The 18,971-nt window shown below is 42.4% G+C and overlaps 1 protein-coding gene across 1 annotated transcript in view; it reads right to left on the bottom strand.

The window, feature by feature from the left end:
- The window catches only part of LOC134448801 (plectin-like), a 162,306-nt gene that overhangs the window by 101,537 nt on the left and 41,798 nt on the right, over positions 1-18,971 (bottom strand). The window contains exons 3-11 of the mRNA XM_063198459.1: positions 15,212-15,226; positions 13,733-13,822; positions 11,466-11,543; positions 11,183-11,275; positions 8,864-9,030; positions 5,067-5,182; positions 3,273-3,379; positions 1,977-2,096; positions 295-390 (exon numbers count right to left, since the gene is read on the bottom strand). Of these exons, the coding sequence (XP_063054529.1) occupies positions 295-390; positions 1,977-2,096; positions 3,273-3,379; positions 5,067-5,182; positions 8,864-9,030; positions 11,183-11,275; positions 11,466-11,543; positions 13,733-13,822; positions 15,212-15,226 (882 nt within the window). The remainder of the gene's footprint in view (positions 1-294; positions 391-1,976; positions 2,097-3,272; positions 3,380-5,066; positions 5,183-8,863; positions 9,031-11,182; positions 11,276-11,465; positions 11,544-13,732; positions 13,823-15,211; positions 15,227-18,971) is intronic.

Raw genomic sequence — 18,971 nt, 5'->3', positions numbered from 1 at the left:
CTTGAAAGAGATCATAACAGTGCATTGACACTGATAATAAGGTGTCGAAAAATCGGAAAGTCCTACAAAGATCATAATTTTCTATGAGCATTACAGCAATAATAGTTCAAGGTCTCACCATGCATAGGATGCACACGTTTCGGCGTTCTGCCTTCCAAGGACCTATGCATGGTGCATGGGTGCGACCTTTTCTCATTTTTCAGTTTTAGAATCATTTGGTCAGCACTCATAAAAGAAGAAAAACTTGTTAGGTGAAGCCTGCTCCAACCTATATGAGCAATAATATTTACAAACCTCAAAGGACTGGTAGATGAGCTTTGAGCGGTTCTTATCGGCCTCTTTTCCTGGGAGCTCTGTCTCTTTGAATTTCAAGAACTGGCGCCAAATGATCTAAAGGGTAAAAAAAAGTGTATTACAATGACATTTACATTTACATACAATTACATTTATTCCTATGACAACACACAGGAGGGACACCCCTTTAATGTTTTTAACACTCAAAACAAAATCCGCACTAAACTTTTACTTTTGACACCTCATATGACCTTGAGGGATTTTTGTTCTGTTAACTAGCACTGACACGTACTTCAAGAGGCTAACTTCATAATGTATGCCTACTGCATATTCTAAAATGTCGTTTAGCCACAGCATACAGCACGCATGATCCATACAACTTCAATCGATGTTGTATTCATTTGCAGCAGTTATTCAGCTGTTGTTTATATATAAGGCATCTCATATTCAGAGACTCACACTATTGCTATACAGAGACTTGTTCCATTCATGTTGGACTCCACAGAATCATTACTAGTCAGTCAGTTTTTGCTAATCAGTACTGGACTGAGTTTTGTTTTGGGGCTCCATGGTCACCTATATCGCATCTATGGGAGGTCCAGTACTGTGTAGTTGGTGAATCATGCACCACTATTATTCTTTGAAGTGATAGAGCTCCTGTACTCATCCTTTGTGTCATTGCCATGGTGATCTATGCAGGGTGTGGTGGCATGTTGCTCACCGCATTGAAAGCTAGATAAATGCCTGCCCCTGGGCTTGGGATTTTTTTTTCCCTTGAGTAAAACCGGGCGTAACCCTAATATTAATGGCCCAAACATGTTATGACAAATGAGATCATTTTGGAGCACTTCTGACGGGTACTGGCATTATTTCTCCTGGCATAGATTGACAATAGGGGCAAGCTTCTGCATGTTGCTGTATCGGCTGAAAAGTCAAAGTTTTGAACTGAAAGAGCTAAAATTACAAATGAAGAACCTAATGCAAAATAAATGGTATACTAAATGGTGCAAAAACACCAAATTTGAAAGTGTAATTAAAAGCCATGCTGAGCATGTCCCATACTTCTCAACAGAGAGAGCACATCATATGGCATTGCTCATGTCAACTTGTCAACATGTTAAAATGACTGAACATACCAAAGACTATTGGTAATAATAAACCTACTGAATCATTGGTCTACTTTCATTATTGACAAAATCTTAGCAATGTAATCAAGGCTCAATGATGAAAATGATTGATAAAGAGAGGCTTTGTCAATGTTCAGGCACCGTGAACACTGTCGAGTTGAATGTTCGCGTATGAGCCATGGGATGAGCACCAAAAAGAGATCAGCATCAAATGGCAAAGTGATGGCCCTAACGTGGCGCTAACGGTAGGGCACTCGTCTGCTACACGGCTGACCTTTGCCTACCCTTTCCCGTCTCTCTCTCCCAACTCACTCCTGTCAATATCTTCACTGTCCTATCTCGTAAAAAACTAAGAGAAGGCTTGAAAAGCCCCCCAGAAATATTTTTTTAAAAAGTGAAAGTTATGACCCTACCGTGGCGCTAACGGTAGGGCACTTGTCTGCTGTGCGGCTGATTCAATTAAAAACTAACAAAGGCTTGAAAAGCAGCCCAAAAAAATATGAAATACCGCAAAAAAAAGCAGTAAAGGTAAAAGGTGATGACAACGGTACTCACCTCGACTTCCTCGTAGCTGGAGCCGAACTTGCGCTCCTCGAAGATGTGGATGTGGTGGCGGACCCACTGCAGCAGGATGGTCACCAGCTCATAGTACTCCTGCCAGCGGAGCTCCAGCTCCTGTGGCGACCGGTCAGTGTGTGAAGAAGACACACACACACACACACACACACACACACACACACACACACACACACACACACACACACACACACACACACACACACACACACACACACACACACACACACACACACACACACACACACACACACACAGAGGGATTCAACAACAGACAGGGGATTCGTTTTCACTCCAAAACTTCACTAATTCACTAAGTCACACACCATACTCAGTCAATTAGGTGTTCACAGTCTAGGCCTTGTCTTGCCCGGCTGCATATAAAGCGGGGCAAACAGCTGCTGGTAGCAACAAACAAGACACACTGGCAGACTGGCAGACTGGCAGACGTAGAGGGGGGGAACCCATTATTTCAACCTGGGGGACCCCTTCCATCTAAATGGATGTTGCATATTGCATCACATGTGGTATTGTTCACAGAGCCCGAGTGGTCTTGGCAGGACAAGACGTGTGTACCATACACGGCACGTTTGTACCATATATGTGTACTAGTATGTATGCGTTCTGTTAGCTCTTGGGAGAAGACATCGCACAGTAGCAAAAACTATACAGTAAGGTTCTGATTGCCTTAAATTATCAAGACTCACAGAAGACGTTACAATAGAACACCTTAATGACTTAATCGCTGTAAACAACAGCCATTTCTCTTCTAGTATACTGTAGATTAAAGTCTGCAGCCCATACCTGTATAGGTTTCCATACCCACGCAACCCAGAACAACATTATTCCAGGGTGTAGGTTAAATCTCAATGAATGGGGTTATGAGGCTGGTGGTTGTATGGCAGTCATTCTATCAGTGCAAATTGGGCAATGACAGGGCCAATTAGACGGCACGAAAATTGTCTATGCACTTCCAGATGACTGTCAGGAACTTCATTCATGGCGTAAACTATCTAAATTGATTGAATTCACAACATTTAAAGTTGATTTGGTGATATACGTAAGACGAGGGCCACTGAGTGCATATGGAGAAGTCCCTACTATAGTATGTGAAGGGAAATTGATAATAACTGAAGCGTTATTGACAAATTTACTTTACAAACCAACAGTCACAGTACACTGGTTACTGTTTATTTTTATTTTCTTATGTATGGAGGTAATCGACTGTTTTGTTTTAAAAACAAACAAACAAACAAACAAAGGGTCTCTACTTACGTTGGCCTTGATGCCGTCCTGGACGTCGGGGACTCTGGGCATGGCATCGTAGAGGGAAGACACATAGGTGATGATGGACTTCTCATCGGGGTGTGGCACATCCACATCTGAGGAGCAAGCAGAAATGTACAACCATAATGAATAACATCGAACCGAATAGAATAGAATAGAATAGAATAGAATAGAATAGAATAGAATAGAATAGAATAGGATAGAATAGAATAGAATAGAACAGAATAGAATAGAATAGAATAGAATGCCCTTTCATTAACATCTGAGGAGCAAGCAAAGATGTATAAGCTCAAGTAAGCACCCTTCTCCCCACCATACACATAGTCTATGTTGCCCAACACATGTAGTACATTTCTCTCAACACAGGTCATAGTCACCACACACACAACCAATGACACTTGTACTGAGTTTTAAGCACTAACCCAAACCTCCACACACAACTCAGTCAGGCAACTCTAATATCACTACTCATTTTACTTTCACTAATTCTATGCATGTGAGAAATAAAACGACATCCTTGTATCCTTGTATGCTTGCATAAGCATATGTATGAATGTGTATACAGTGTGAAAATTGTCATTCATTTAGGTCCTGCTATGCAAATGGTGCAAGTGCTATGCACTTCTTACAGTAGCAGTTGTTTCACAGCTTAACACGTTGGTTAATGTATCCAGCTCTCATGTGATTCTCACTAGCTCACTGCTAAAACAGGTGTTTAATGTAACGTGCAAAACAACTTGATTCGAATGTCACAAGTCACTTTGTATACAAGCATTTTGCTAAATACCAGCGCACACATAGTGCAGTGTACTGCGTGTAAGCAGCAACACAATCGAACCACAGGCTAAATGCCTTAGAGGCACAGAGCTTTTCACTTCTGAGATCAAAAAACATCAGCTGAGCACGGACATGCCCTGAGAAAGTCCAATCATTCAGACAACCACACCCATACTCACACTCTGAGTCATGGTCATGGGTTTTATGAGGTGGAAGATAACCTTTTTACATTGCTGGCAAGGTCCATTTTGCTGGCATGTCAGTGCCAAGTCTCTACTTCCAAAATATTGTCAATGGACATACTGTAGGCTTTTGCTGAGACAACAGGATATTCTGGGAGCCAAGAAAACCGGCACCAAGGATCTTGATACTACAACAACCACCAATTGCTGGTTTGCTCAGAAAACACACCCACACAGACCCACACAAGAGACAACGCTGTTCCATTCTGGGACTTCAACTGGGATTGTACTTGTGGTCTGCTGACTCTGTGAGTGAAATTAGATTAACCCTGACCATTATCACAACAGCACAAAAGGGGCTAGCAGTGTTTCCTGCAGATTCGATTTTTGGCTTTGGCAGATGAAAGGACAGGTAGCAAAACAAAAAACAGCAACTTGTGACAGGATTCGATCTAGATATCTAAATTACATTCACGTGATCTAGACAACACGCACATGTTTTGAAACTATCTGATCTACAAACGACTTTATTTTGAAACACTGCTCAGCTCTTTTGTCTACTAACAACTATGGGCACGCATGAACTGTGTAGCTATCGTCGCCTTCTTCTACAATATGTAAATAATTCATTCCTGCAGGCATTTTTTTGCACAGGAAGGCTGGTGGTGAGGTGAGGCTCTGACAGCCAGGTGAGAAGAGGGTGGGGACTGAACTGAGGCTGATAGCCAGGTGAGAAGAGGGTGGGGACTGCACTGCACTGCACTGCACTGCACTGCACTGCACTGCACTGCACTGCACTGCGCGGCAGCAGATAAACACTCACCCTCTGGGTCCAGCAGGCGAGTCACACCCAGGTCTCTCTCTGCCACGTTGAACGCATGCTCCAGGTTCTCGATGTTGGTCTGGCGGTACACCTGGCTCATGTCAATGAGTCGGGGTCTGGTGGAGGCAAAACACCAATTATACAATTATACTTCAAACATCATGGCATAACAAGGTGCAATAAACGAAAGAGCAGAAAACACATACACATGTACTGTATGTCTACAAGCTTCTAAATGCACTGACAAAACGGTTCCTATGTCAACAAGCCAGGGTTTGGTCGACTGTCAGAAACACCAATAATTAAGCAATTTTATATTAGACATGAAACATTAAAAACATGACGACACAAAATGGATGTATGAATGGATCGTTGCATTCATTATGCTCAAAGTAAAAATGTATACCTAAAACTTTCTATTGAAAATACAATACAAAAAAAGGTTTGGTGTGTAGAGTTGCACAGTTATTGAACCAGTTCTCATGCAGAACTTACTGAAGTGGGATGTTGTACAGGCACCACATACTGAAATGTATGTTTTACTATGTCAATATCAAGCTATGTATGAGTTTTCATATCGTCAAGCTGTGGACAGTCATAAACATGGATTGAGGTGAAAAGTTTACCCTTAGGCCTTGAAACTACACGGTATGCTTATAACGCTGTAGGCTTATTATTATAAAACAAGTATAAGAGGCAAAAGCAGCACAGACTTTAGCAGGCTGGCAGCATGTATAGTGGCCTATACTGTATTGGAAAGATAATGCTGAAGGCAGTAGGGCCAGAGATGCACCTGTCCCATAAATCAGGGAGAACATCTGTCACCGCTGGGCTGGGCTGCTGAGGCTTCGTGACAAGGCCACGCTAATATAAAGCTGAATGTATGTAACCAACGCGTACCGAGAGCAGAGAGTGCACCCACCCAAATGATTGATGAGAGCCTGGCTCTCATCCAACACTTTCTATCCTGACCCTAACTACATCACACTTCACAGGCCAAATCGTTGTTTTTTTCCTCTCTCCTGAAATCAAAGAATAGAACAACACTCAACGTAGACGATTGGTTAATGTGTTGGTAGTAGGTGTGAAACGCTGCTTCCTTCCTTTTTGAATGTGGACATTCTGGTGATCCTATTAAGCAACCCTGACATGTCCTTGGCGTGCAGAGAGGAGCGTACTCCACAACATCATAACAGCATTGCCATCTCATCCGCAACAGCCTTAAGTAACAGATTAAGTAATTACAATTTTGGTGACAATGAGGTTATAACAGAGGATTTTGCACAAATGCGGTTAACCAACCCGGCCATCTCCTTGAGCTGCACAGTGGACAGCACGGTGTAGTGATCACCACCGGGGCTGGGCGGGGAGGAGGAGTCGGAGCTGTGGGCGTCGCGGAGGGAGTGCTGCCTGGACGCGGCGCGCTGTCGCGACTCCTCTCTCCGCGACAAGCTGAGGGACCTGCGGACGCTAACGAAGCCTCCACTGCGCTCCGAGCCCCCGCCGCTAGACATGCCCCCTGGGCTCTGAGAGCCGCGGCCCGAGTCATAGGAGCCCTCGGAGGGGATATCCTCACACACCATGACCACGCGGTCCTCCCCATCGCTGGTACTCGCCAGGCTGCCCGAGGAGTTGCGCTTGCGAAAGGTCAACCTTCTCTTCAGGCTTTTCATGTTGACGACTTACGTTCTAGATGTCTATCTCCTTCTAGAATAAGTAAATAAATGCTCAGGCTAGAGCAAAATTGCTTTGATTCACTCAAAGAGGGCCTAAAAGAGACTTCGAAACTTTTTATCTGTGGTTGAAACAGACATTTCCTCTTTTTTCATTCAGCAGGGTATTCCCACAGCGTTACTCCAGTCTCCTTTTGTTGGAGCAGTCAACAAAGGTCTTTTTGAAAATCCACATGCACTGTCTCCCTCCTTTGTGCATTTGTGTGAGGGATAAAGAAAGCCTCCTGGTGGTTCAAAGCTGTCAGTGCTGTGCAGCTACTGTGTGTATGCCTTTCCTCAAGTTGACTTCCCTAATACACTCAGTTGACTGAAGAATATACTCCCAACTGTCAGAAATCCCTAAATGTGACTCTCATTACTCTCCAAAATCGCTTTTCACATCTGTCGGCTGTTGCATCTTGGTTTGGTTTTCTTTACTGATTATGAAGAAAAGAACCGCTGCACAAGAATATTCCCCCCGGAGTGTCTTTTTCTCTCTCTCTCTCTCTTGAAAAAAAAATGCTGTGTATCACAAAGATTCCTCCAAATCCTGCATGATCATGCCACAGCTAAATCCCACAGTAGATTTGAAGTAGGTATGTAGTACGGTGTCTCCTCACACAGCCTCTCGCCACTGACTTGACGGCATAACTGGTACAGACAGACAGGTAACTGTCTCTTTTGCTGTGTGTGTGTGAGAGACAGTAAGGGTGGGGGCCGGGCCTTCACTTAGCAGGTACATGTTAGTGTGTCATGGGAGGTGCCTGCCTGACTGCCCCAGGTGCAGCTTTCCTTTCGCCCTCCCTTTCTCTTCTTCATCCAGTAATGAGACCTTAACATGCACCACGCCTCATAGCATCTCTCTCTCTCTCTCTCTCTCTCTCTCTCTCTCTCTCTCTCTCTCTGCCTCTTCCCCCCTCTCTCTCTTTCACCTCCCTCTCTCTCTCTCTTTCTCTCTCTTTCTCTCTCTCTCTCTCTCTCTCTCTTTCTCTCTCTCTCTCTCTCTCTCTCTACCTCTTCCCCTCTCTCTCTTTCACCTCCCATTCAGCCTGTTTGCATGTCTTCTTGTTTTCATCTTCATTCAGAAATACAAAGAATAGTCTGAGAATCCACCACCTGTGCAAATGCTTTAATCTCTGAGGCTAGCCCAGACAAATTAATCCGGCTGTACTGTGTGTCTAAAGACCGACACTGACACACACTGACAGTCTTCTAATTAACAAAATATAGTATTTAAAAGGCTTAATAATTCTCTTGGATATTCTACTTCCAACAGTCTACCAGGCCTGTGTGTGTGTGTGTGTGTGTTGGTATATTTGACATGCTATTTAAGTGATCTCCATCTTCTCTGCCAATCGCTGGCAATGCCTACCACCTGACATTCAAGACCTTGGGCCATTATTAAAAATGTTCAGAATGTTGCTTCTCAGGCACTGAATCATGTTAGTTAAAATTAAAGGCAAGTCTGATCAAGTGGGCTGATGTTTCAGAAGATTCTGATTCAAGTGACTATAACTACCCTGCAACCCCTACCCTGGTTTGAAAATGATGAAAATGAACGCATAAAAGAAAAATGTTCACAATGTGTGTTTGAAATTAATATCTTATTTATGATCAATATTTTAAACACAGACACAACTACTGCCTGTTTTAGCAACTAACAGCCTAAATAGCTGCGTTTACACGCCTAAATGGGCTAATAATACTGTAGGTTTACTGGAATTTGCATTAGAACATGTATTTTTTATTTTATTTTCATGGTTTGAAAGGATAAAACTGTCTTCCAAATGTAATGCAGTCTAGGTGTAATGTAATGTGCAACTCTACACACCAAACACGCACTTTTGTTTGATTGACCAATCACAGACTATGAGGGAGGGCCGACTGGCTGTTTTGGACACTGGCCCTAGCCTTGTAGGACAAGTAACGCCCATTTTTCATGGATTTCACCAAGGAGTATCCAATTATTAATTACACTTAGAACTAGCTATTGGATACTCCTTGGAAAAATGGGCGTTACTCGCCCTAGCAAGGCAAGGCTAGGACACTTCACTTGGAGACATACCCACTGTGTGAGTTACTTACTCGTGTTTGTGGATGACTGCGTTGAAGAGCTTGCCGTCTCGCCAGCTGGTGGTGAAGTTGTCACAGCGGAGGCCTGGGTAGCCCTCCACCATGCGCTGGGACCACAGCAGCAGCTTCTCCTTGGCCGACATGTCATCTGACTGGCCGTTGACCTGGATATCTGAAATCTACAGTGCAAGTATAATAGCCCAGAATGTTTAGACTAGGCTCATTTCCCAGAAAACGTTAAGAAAGAAAAAAAAAGATCACATGAGCGCTTGAATGAGCGCTGAATATATCTGAATACATGCAAATAATTGGTTGTTTAGCACACAGAGGTACTAAGCAACGGAAAGTTCCAGAATTAGACCTTCCACCTCCTGACTCCCAAACCTGTGATCGTTTTAACCCAAAAGACCAAGAGAGCACAAGGGGGGAATAGCCAAATGACACAATGCATTAGTGAGGGGGGAAACTCTGAGCACATGCAACCGACATGGAACCAAACTCTAGACTAGAGGAAACTACTGTTTGGACTTTTTGGGCCAGGAGCAGGGCTGAACTGAGGGAGGAATAGGGCCCGGGCACTTTTGGATTAAAGGGGCCCCTCGTAATTAACGGCGCAGAACTGACTCACCAGTTACCCCGCACCCTCGTGGGCCCCAATTTTCATAAATGTTAAAAAATAAATAAATAGAAACTTCCTGAAAACTTCCTGAAAATAGAGGCCCATGAGGGTGCAGGGCCCATCGGGAAATGCCCGCTATGCCAGATGGCCAGTCCAGCCCTGGCCAGAAGCACGTCACAGCCTTAAGGGCTATATGGGAAACTATGAGCCTGGTACCTCAGTGTCTCTTGTTAAGCAGTTTTGCTCAACCACTGTATGTTTTTCTTTTCCAGTTACTTACTGACTAAGGACCTTATGATACTGAGCAAGCATGGTCAGTAAAAATGACAGTGCTGGCAAAAAAAAGAACTGAACTAGCGAATTCAATCAGGAAAAAAGATGGTCACCAATGCACTGGGTGAGTAATGGGTTCAGCTTCAGATAGAAGAGAGACTCTCGAATCACAGACGGTTTCCAGGGAGACAGACGGTAGCATGCCATTAAGACATAACGACTCAACGTGAGACCAATTTGGGATCTGTCTGGGAATGGAACAACACCACCACCCCACCTAGGGGTGTCGACAAAGGGGACATTTGTCTCGGGCCCTGGGAGACAGGGGGCCCAGAATTGGGTCATTATTACATTGTACTGTATGTATTGGGCTGGGGGGCCCTTTCCGATGACTTTGCCCTGGGCCTTGCTAAAGCTGTCAGCGGCCCTGAACCCCACCCCACCCCCCATTGCCCCCATCTCAGTGTAGAATTTAAATTTGGGTGTGGAATCTACGTGACTCATCCACGAACCCGAGGTTTCCCCTTTTGCAGCTTGTCCCTAATGTGAGGTCAGCTTCTGCCAGAGCCGGGTTTCCCATGAGGCACACTAAGCAATTGCCTAGGGCCCCGACAAAATCTGCCCTCTAAAGGGGCTCCAGAAAGTCAGCCCTGCTGTGGTAAATGCCAGCAAAAACAATCAAGAGGGCCCCGTGTCCATATTTCGCCTAGGGCCCCCTGATTGGTTAAACCGTCACTGGCTTCTGCCCAAGTGATGCTGTGTGAGTGTGTGTGTCCCTAGGCACCATGCCCAAATCACACCCTCGGCTTCCCAGAGGGGGTGCGTATGACTCATGGGCCCTCAACAGGCTGTTTTTGTCCAGCAGCAGAAATCAGATATAGCTCAAATGTTCCAGAAACTTCTGGGAAAGGTACTGTATGCTTCATCACACAAAACAACTACCAAAAATACAACCATTTGTGTGTGGTTCAAGCCCACTTCGTTGGCTTCATGAATTTCATGAGTGAATTTTTTTTTTAAGTAGAACCAAGGGTTGCAGAGGGTAGAGAAGGGAAGGTTGGAGAAGAAAATGATAGACACCATTGGTTGGATTCACCCGAAGACACCCATAAACCATAGAGTATACCCCTTAAGAATCCACCTAGTTTCTCTCCAAATTTTGACTTGTTTTTCTTTTTATCATATTCAATTGAGATATGCGATGATTATATTTATATTTGATAATTTGGTGGAGATTTTCCATGATGGATTCCATGTGCTCTTGATTGGTTCGACATCAGACACCAGTACTTCACAGTGTGAATTGATAGTCCACTTTGATTGGTTGCCCAAAGTTGATTGTCCACTTTGATTGGTTTGCCCATCCCGATCACAGGGAGATAGATGCGAGTGAGGAGGTAAATGGTAAATGGGAACTTAACACTGACAGAGTTTGAGACCTGGAAGTGGAGGATGATGGTCCATATGAGACCCAGCGTGAGCTTGGGGTTGCCATCGGCAATGTCGTCATTTCTGATGTTCACCAGCTTGACCTAAAATTAGAGGAAAAAAGAAAGAAAAAAAACAAACAAAAAAAAAAACAAATACAAAAATATGAACCAATGCATTAAAAAAAGTTCAGGTGATTATTTCCTCTGGTATCATCAACATGTGTTTGACTGATTGTATCTGTTTGATGACATTATGTCACAGACCACAAAAAGTCATTAGATTACACCATACCTGCCGGTGTCTCAGGAAATCCAGTGCTATCTGTACATTCTGCAGCTTGTGGAATCGCATGCGGCCTTTCTCTCTGGGCTGGAGACAGAAAAAAAGGTAAAGGTCGAAGAAAGGAAAAAAGAAGGGAAAACAATAAATGTTAGTTAATCTGACACAACTGCCACAAGGTTTGCAGCGTTGGGAATATGACAAAGTTGTCATGAGGATTCTTTACATGAAAATGTGAGGGCTTGCCCATAAAGGATAGATCCTGTATGGGCAAGAGTAAAGGATATGGGGAGCAGTTAATTTCTCTTGAAGACAGTCGAGTCTATTAGCATGGTAAAAGGGAGGACGTACATGTAATTTCACAAATGTGTGAACAATATGTGATGTAGCTTACTGTATGATAGGACCTAAATGAATACACATTCTGGAGATATTTTGTGCAACTGTAGAAACACCTGACAAAGAAGAAAGCTAAACTGACACCATACTGATCGTCAGAAAGATCCAGCAAGAATAGAATACATTCAGGATGGCTATTGAGACAAGGCTATTTTTATTCCAAATTAGACCTCCAATGGAAAATGTCTCAATGTATTTCTTTCGTTGGCTAAATGACCATGTAGCCCCAATATATGATGCATTACTCAAACTAAAAGTTAACTAAAAAGTAAGCAGTCAGATGGCCAAATCATAATTATGAGCAATGCAAAATTATCCCATAAATCATGCATTGAATAATCCCAAAACTAGAACTGGTTAGTGGCAGAGTAAAAATAGCAAATGATTTGCCTAGCTCAATTTCTTGAATTGTTTGAAAAAGCGATGTCACTTGTGCTCAAAGCCTTCTTGGTGCTCAGGGCGGAAGAAAATTGAAATCAAGCTGGTCCAGTATGTTTGCACCACAATGAAAAAATAAATAGGCATTTGAGTGCTCCAGTCATCTCTCGCCTAGTCTTCTTGAAGTGGACCATCTTGATTTCTTGAATTATTTTATTTTATTTTATCATTTTTTCTGAGTGACACAGAATATGCTAAATGCAAAAGTCCCTAATCAAATTAAACCAAGTAATTATTATCTTTTGCAGAGTACAGCCCCTTAGAACAACAGCCATCTTCCTTTTTTCATTCTGCTGTTTTTATAATTCAAGGCAGCAACATGTGGTTAATGCATATTGTTCAAATCAGACACAGAAACAGAAACTTAAACACACACAAAATAAAAACAAAACAAAAACTAACGAAGCGAATGAAAGATGGATGAAGGCCAGGGATGCCAACTGAAGAAGCGGCCATGCACAGGCCAAGCAGGCAGCAGCCACCTGCACCAACTGCCCCATACCAACATGAAGAAGGAGCCCAAGTTACAACAAACCCACTCACCAACCGCACGTTCCTCACAACGTCTCTCTCCCTCGCCTAGCCCCAGCAAGAGCAGTGCAAAGAGAGGAGGCATACGGAAGGCCAAAATGGCATAGGTCAGCGAATGGGAGGAGAGAGAGAGAGGGGAAGAAAAAAGGGCAGAAAAAAGGATGGAGAGGAGGGCAGAGAAGGAAAATAAGGAGTCAAACAGGTGCATACAGTTCAACAGAGAGAGCGAGTGAGCGAGACCAGACCATACTGAGAGGTTAATGTGTGTTACGGCAATGATAGCTTCTCGGAAAAAAAACGAGCAGAGTCACATAGCATGAAGCTAGCAAAAGAGTGCCGAGCTGTGAGACTGTACCTCCACCCAATGCTGTAAACTGATTTAGTTATTTTAGACATGTATGCCGGACGGGCAGCACAGACAAACAAACCAAAAAGCTTTAGTCCTCACAATACGAAGCTTAGAAGACAAGGCTTGTCTAATGACATGAGCATGCGTTGTAGAGGCGGTGGAATCTTTTAGAAGCTTCCAAACATGATTTCATCGCTAAACATCTGCTCGGAAAAATATGTTCAAAAGCCCACAGGTGGTTCTAATATAGTGCTTACAAAACAAGAGCTTGAATGCTAACAATGCCAAGTCAAAGCCAAAATGAGTTTTTTAAAGTCAGCTTAGTATGCGGCTCATAATGCTGATTATATTGATAAAAACAGTTTTGTGCAGAGATAAATAGTTGTTTCACTAAGTGTAGACAGACTTTTCTGTACAATTTGGCTTTGGCTGAGGTACTTGCGGTACCATAGGAGTAAGGCTTAGACTGAAACGGAAAGGGGGTTAGGTAGGTTTAAGTTTTACGGCGGAAGCCAGGCGTGTTAAACGGAGGCAGATGATTGGCTGCCTGGCTGTCACTTACCAGCGTCTCCCCTGACAACACCTCCAGCAGGGAAATCAGGTTGTGTCCATCTCGGAGATCTTCATACAGATCACTCACATGACGCTGGGCCTGTGGAGCATAGAGGAAGAGAGACGAAAGGTCACTAGGTCGTCCATATACAGTATGATAAACACAAGTGGATCTCTCATGGAAATGAACATGCAATCCTCATGACACTTTGTGACTTTCCTAAACTTGCTCTCCCTTTGAGACGTCTGGTGACTTTCACCATCATATTTTGGGGCAAAATACTCCAGGCTTTTTAGAAAGGTAACAAAGATTGGTGGCTTGCACCACAAACACTGCTTCAAGAGCATGGGGTAGGGGAGACATTTGATCTAAATTGTCAACAAACTCAAACCTAATCACAGCTTGTACCTCCAAATTCTGTAATTCATTCTTTTTTTTAACTAATTCAATATGTTTTAAATTGCGAATATGCAATGTGTATAGTTTGAAGGTACAAGCCTACTTCACATGAGGCTTGCTGCTAAGAATACACTGTACCGTTCTCAGGTATATTAAGCTTTTTATGTAAGTTTGTGCGTCTGCAGACATCTTGATAAGAACAGGGAAGAGGAATGCATGCCTGCGAGCACCAAACCAGGCTGGCCTGAACAGAGAGCTGCCTACAGTTACAGCTGCTGCTGCAGGCACTGACACATGATGGATTGGATTAGAGTCATAGGCCAGTCATAGAAAATAAAAAATCCTCCAGTCATACACAGACAGTAGTGATGTGCCGTGCCGTTTTGTGGTCCTTCTTATGTTAGAAAACAAACATGTACTGTTTTTTGGAGTGCTTCAGGCTGTTCACCTTTTTTCTTTGGTGCTCATCTGTGTAAAGACTCTCAAACTTGTGGGAAAAAATGACATCCAAGGCACTTAAGATTGCACCTGATATGCCCTGAAGAAGGCCATATAGGTTGAAGCATATACGGATAGGCATTGTGGCCAAACAAATATATAAAATAATAAATAATAATAATAACCATTAAAAACACAATGTAAAATTGCAGTCTTGCCTTGGATTTCCTACTTTATCTTGGATTCCCTACCTTATTACAGTATGTTACTTTAGGTGGATGAAGTGTACAGCTTAACTAACTGATGAGAAGCTGCAGTGCAATGAATAGTGCTTAGACTGTTTGATTGTAACATGCTGCAGTTTGTGCTTGGAGGGAAGGTGCTGTATGGGTAACTTAAATGTTGAACAGCATGACAGTGAGTTAGCATGATACAGGGAGCAAGGAAATACAACAGGCCAAAATAAAAGGTAGAGGTGGTGGGAGGTACAGTGGAGGTGGAGGTGCAATTGTGAAAATGGATGCATACAAAGCCTCTGTAAGGGAAAAAGACAAATGGTTTAGTAAAGGGTTCACATGCTGATGAAGATGATGTGGGCTGTGAGGAAGTCTTGCTTGAATCAGTTAGGAAATGCCACAGTACAGAACCTACCTCAACTCTCCAATGCTGGGTGTGGAGATGAAGAATGGAGAGGAGAAACAAATGACAGAAAAGTGAAAGACAGATGATGATGTGTTAGTGATTTAAAGTTATTATTAAATTAAATGAGAATGGAAGGTAGGAAATGACATATTAAAGGTAAGCAATAGAAGAGCAGGTCGATTAGTTTCAGTATAATGACATTTGAAAAAGAAAAGAAAAGAAAACAAAACAAAACAAAGAAAAGAACCGAGGAGTAGCTTCAATGTATTAGATTTTTTTTTTTAAATATTATTTTTTTTCCGTTTTCGCACTGACTTTTGTACAGACAGTGAGTGATATATCACCCCACAAGTATGAACAAGTCACCTTCTGTAGACCTTCAGTGCAATAGTTACGTGATTCAACTAGGCTGTTTTAGGAATCTACTGAAACATCGTTACTGAATGAGAAATGAATAACCAAATCGTTACAGAATCAGAAACAAATGAACAAATTACTGTAAAACAGTAACACACCTTAAGTTTAAGATTGTAAGTGATCTATTTAAAAGTCAATTATTCAAGGTCAGTGTGCAAAGCCTTGCAATACAATCATATGGAGAACACATTTTCTCACAGGCAATGACAGGTTTCCTCAGAGGGACAGGAACACTGGTTGTCCACTAGGGTTCACTGTTGGAGCACAAACTATGCTGGAAAACAGTGGGTATAATACGCACGGTATCATCCACCATCAGGCTGATACTTGTACACAATGTTGCGCAAAATACACATCCAGGCTGAGAGCGCACTGGATAAAGTGTATGTATGTGTGTGCATATGTGTGTATATTTTTCTATCACTGTTTTATGGTAGTATTTGTTTGATTGTCCTAGTCTGTCTTGATATGTATTTGTCTTGTGTTATTTAATTCAGACATGAGTCTTGACAAATAAACTAAATTGAAATTGAATGGAAAAATGTCAACCCTTCAAATTCTATTCACTGTTGGCACAAAAAATATGCTTTTACTAACAATAGTTGGGAAAACAGTGCATACTGTATCATGTACCATCAGGCTGCTAATTGTACAAAATACGATGAAAAAATGGCAACCCTTCAAATTCTATTGCGTGAACCTGCTAAAGATTTAAGTGAGAGATACTGTAGTATGTCCAATGACCTCATGTGCGGGCCTCTGTCTATATTATTCGGGTTACAATGTGTTACATACTAACTGCTTCATACTGGCCATAGTACCATGCCATCCATCAGCACAGTAATACCAAGGTGTTGATTGGCTACAGCGTGCCGTCTGACTCTCATTGTCTATGCTGACAGGAAGGAGTATGCTGCAAATTGAGATCTCTCTGTCAAGCGAGTTGTTTGTTCTCTTTCAGTTCCAGAGCACAGGCGCTGAAGTCCAGCAAATGGATAATGAGAGTGTCAAGTCATTTAATAGCTTCTCGACAACGGTTTCATGAAGCACGGGTTTCAATTTCACCACAAGACACATTTGCTGGGAGTGAAGGTGTGGGCGGACAAAATATATCACACCCTGATAAGCAATGCTTTGTTATGCTCAGCATATATAGCCTGCAAAAAATGAGCTTAAAGCGATGGTTCGGAGTAGAATCACCCTAATGCCATTTGAACCGTGACACCCATCCACCTTTACACCCGAAGTGTTTTCTGCCGCAGGCTTACATCAACAGAGTTGCCGTGTTATTCGATGTTTATTCCGGATAGCTTGACTCAAGCGCATATGGATCCCGGGCACCGTCTCCAAACTTTCCCCACAAAAATAACATGTCATGACACCAAACTTCTACAGTATAACAAATGTGGTTTGTACTCACAAAAAGATGAATTTGAAACTTTGTACATAGTCCAGGAGTTTATTAGTAACAACACACGAGACGATTAGCTTTTCTGTTGCTAAACATCCGTCGACGTCACTTCCTCCAGCTGGGACTTTGTTGATGGAAACAAATACACAGGTTTGTGTTGTAGTCCACAGCCAGGATATATGCACGAGTGTGGCATCGTCTTCTATTTATTAAACGTGGTAAAATTTAAATCCGAAGTGGTTAATTTCTAGTTGTAGCGCAAGCTGTCTTTTTGAGTTTTCCGCCTTCCGGACTCACGTGTATTTGTTTCCATCAACAAAGTCCCAGCTGGAAGAAGTGACGTCGACGGATGTTTAGCAGCAGAAAAGCTAATCGTCTCGTGTGTTGTTACTAATAAACTCCTGGACTATGTACAACGTTTCAAATTCATCTTTTTGTGAGTACAAACCACATTTGTTATACTGTAGAAGTTTGGTGTCATGACATGTTATTTTTGTGGGGAAAGTTTGGAGACGGTGCCCGGGATCCATATGCGCTTGAGTCAAGCTATCCGGAATAAACATCGAATAACACTGCAACTCTGTTGATGTAAGCCTGCGGCAGAAAACACTTCGGGTGTAAAGGTGGATGGGTGTCACGGTTCAAATGGCATTAGGGTGATTCTACTCCGAACCATCGCTTTAAGATAACGGATAAAATATGTTTGAAGATAAAAATACCTAAAACAGCTTTTCCCACCCAAATGTCAAGTCAAGTCAAGTCAGCTTTATTATCAATTTCTTTACATGCACTGGTCATACAAAGAATTTGAAATTACGTTTCTTACTTCCCCTGCAGACATAGACATAGACTTTAGGTGTGGACGTAGACAATTTGACATGGACAATTAGACATAGACAATGACGCCAGCAAAAAGTGATGTGCAATGTTGTGAAATAGCACAACATCATTTTGTCATTACCAACATGTCTAATCATCACCAATCATTACTAATCTCTCTTTTTTCTTAACACTCCTCTTATTACAGATTGATAGTCTTGTCATTTTGGTTTGGAAAAGTGTTTTCCATGCCCATTTCCATGTGCCTGATACCTGATCCTCCTCTTGGCATCAATCTACTGGAGACTTAACAAAAACATGCCTTTCAAATCATCTAGGCTGTGAAGGTGGGGAAGTGCCGAGTCATTTGTTAGCCTAACAATTCATGGCCAATTTCTGTCATGGAAGCTTTACCTCACATTTTGAACTATGAATGTTTCTTGATTTTGGAATGAGGTTTTCCTGAACTTGTCAGGAAGTAACACAAGGGATTTACATTTAAAACGAGAACTTGTATGTTTTGCCCTTACGTTTAATCATTTCATTTGTGTTATTGCCTGAGGGGCCTACAATATTAGTTAAATATATGCCAACTTGCCAGCTATTGTCCTTATATGTAACGCTATAATATGAGGTCAACAGAATTGTGTTTGACTATGACAACCCTATTATTCATGTGTGAATAATATTGACAATATTGTGGTCAAATATATCTAGCCTTGCACACTGCACACTGGTGTATCATGGGAAACTATTACTGTGCTGCATCCCATTTCTCATGCACTGACATTTTTTGAGACAGAAATCTAATAATACACATGACTACAGTATGTCAAAACATGTGGCTCCATGAGAAGAGCAATGCTATAAGATTATCTCAGAAAATTGTAGCCTACAGTATTTTTCCACAACAAATCCCTCTTTTGTTGAAAATGTTCAACATGAAATCGATGTCTTTTGAAGTTACTTATGGGATGTCTGGCACTAGGCGCTACACATGTCTCTGAAGCAAACAGCTCTATCCTTCAACGTCCTGGAGAACACCTCTACATGTGTCACGGGTGGACAGAGGATACGTTGCAACCAAGTAGACGTTACTGCACAGCTCTGGCAGAGGTATAG

The sequence above is a fragment of the Engraulis encrasicolus genome, chromosome 5 (genome assembly GCF_034702125.1).
Source record: "Engraulis encrasicolus isolate BLACKSEA-1 chromosome 5, IST_EnEncr_1.0, whole genome shotgun sequence".
Lineage (NCBI taxonomy): Eukaryota > Metazoa > Chordata > Actinopteri > Clupeiformes > Engraulidae > Engraulis > Engraulis encrasicolus.
The sequence above is the reverse complement of the archived record's forward strand: the minus strand, read 5'-3'. Positions and strand labels throughout refer to the sequence as shown.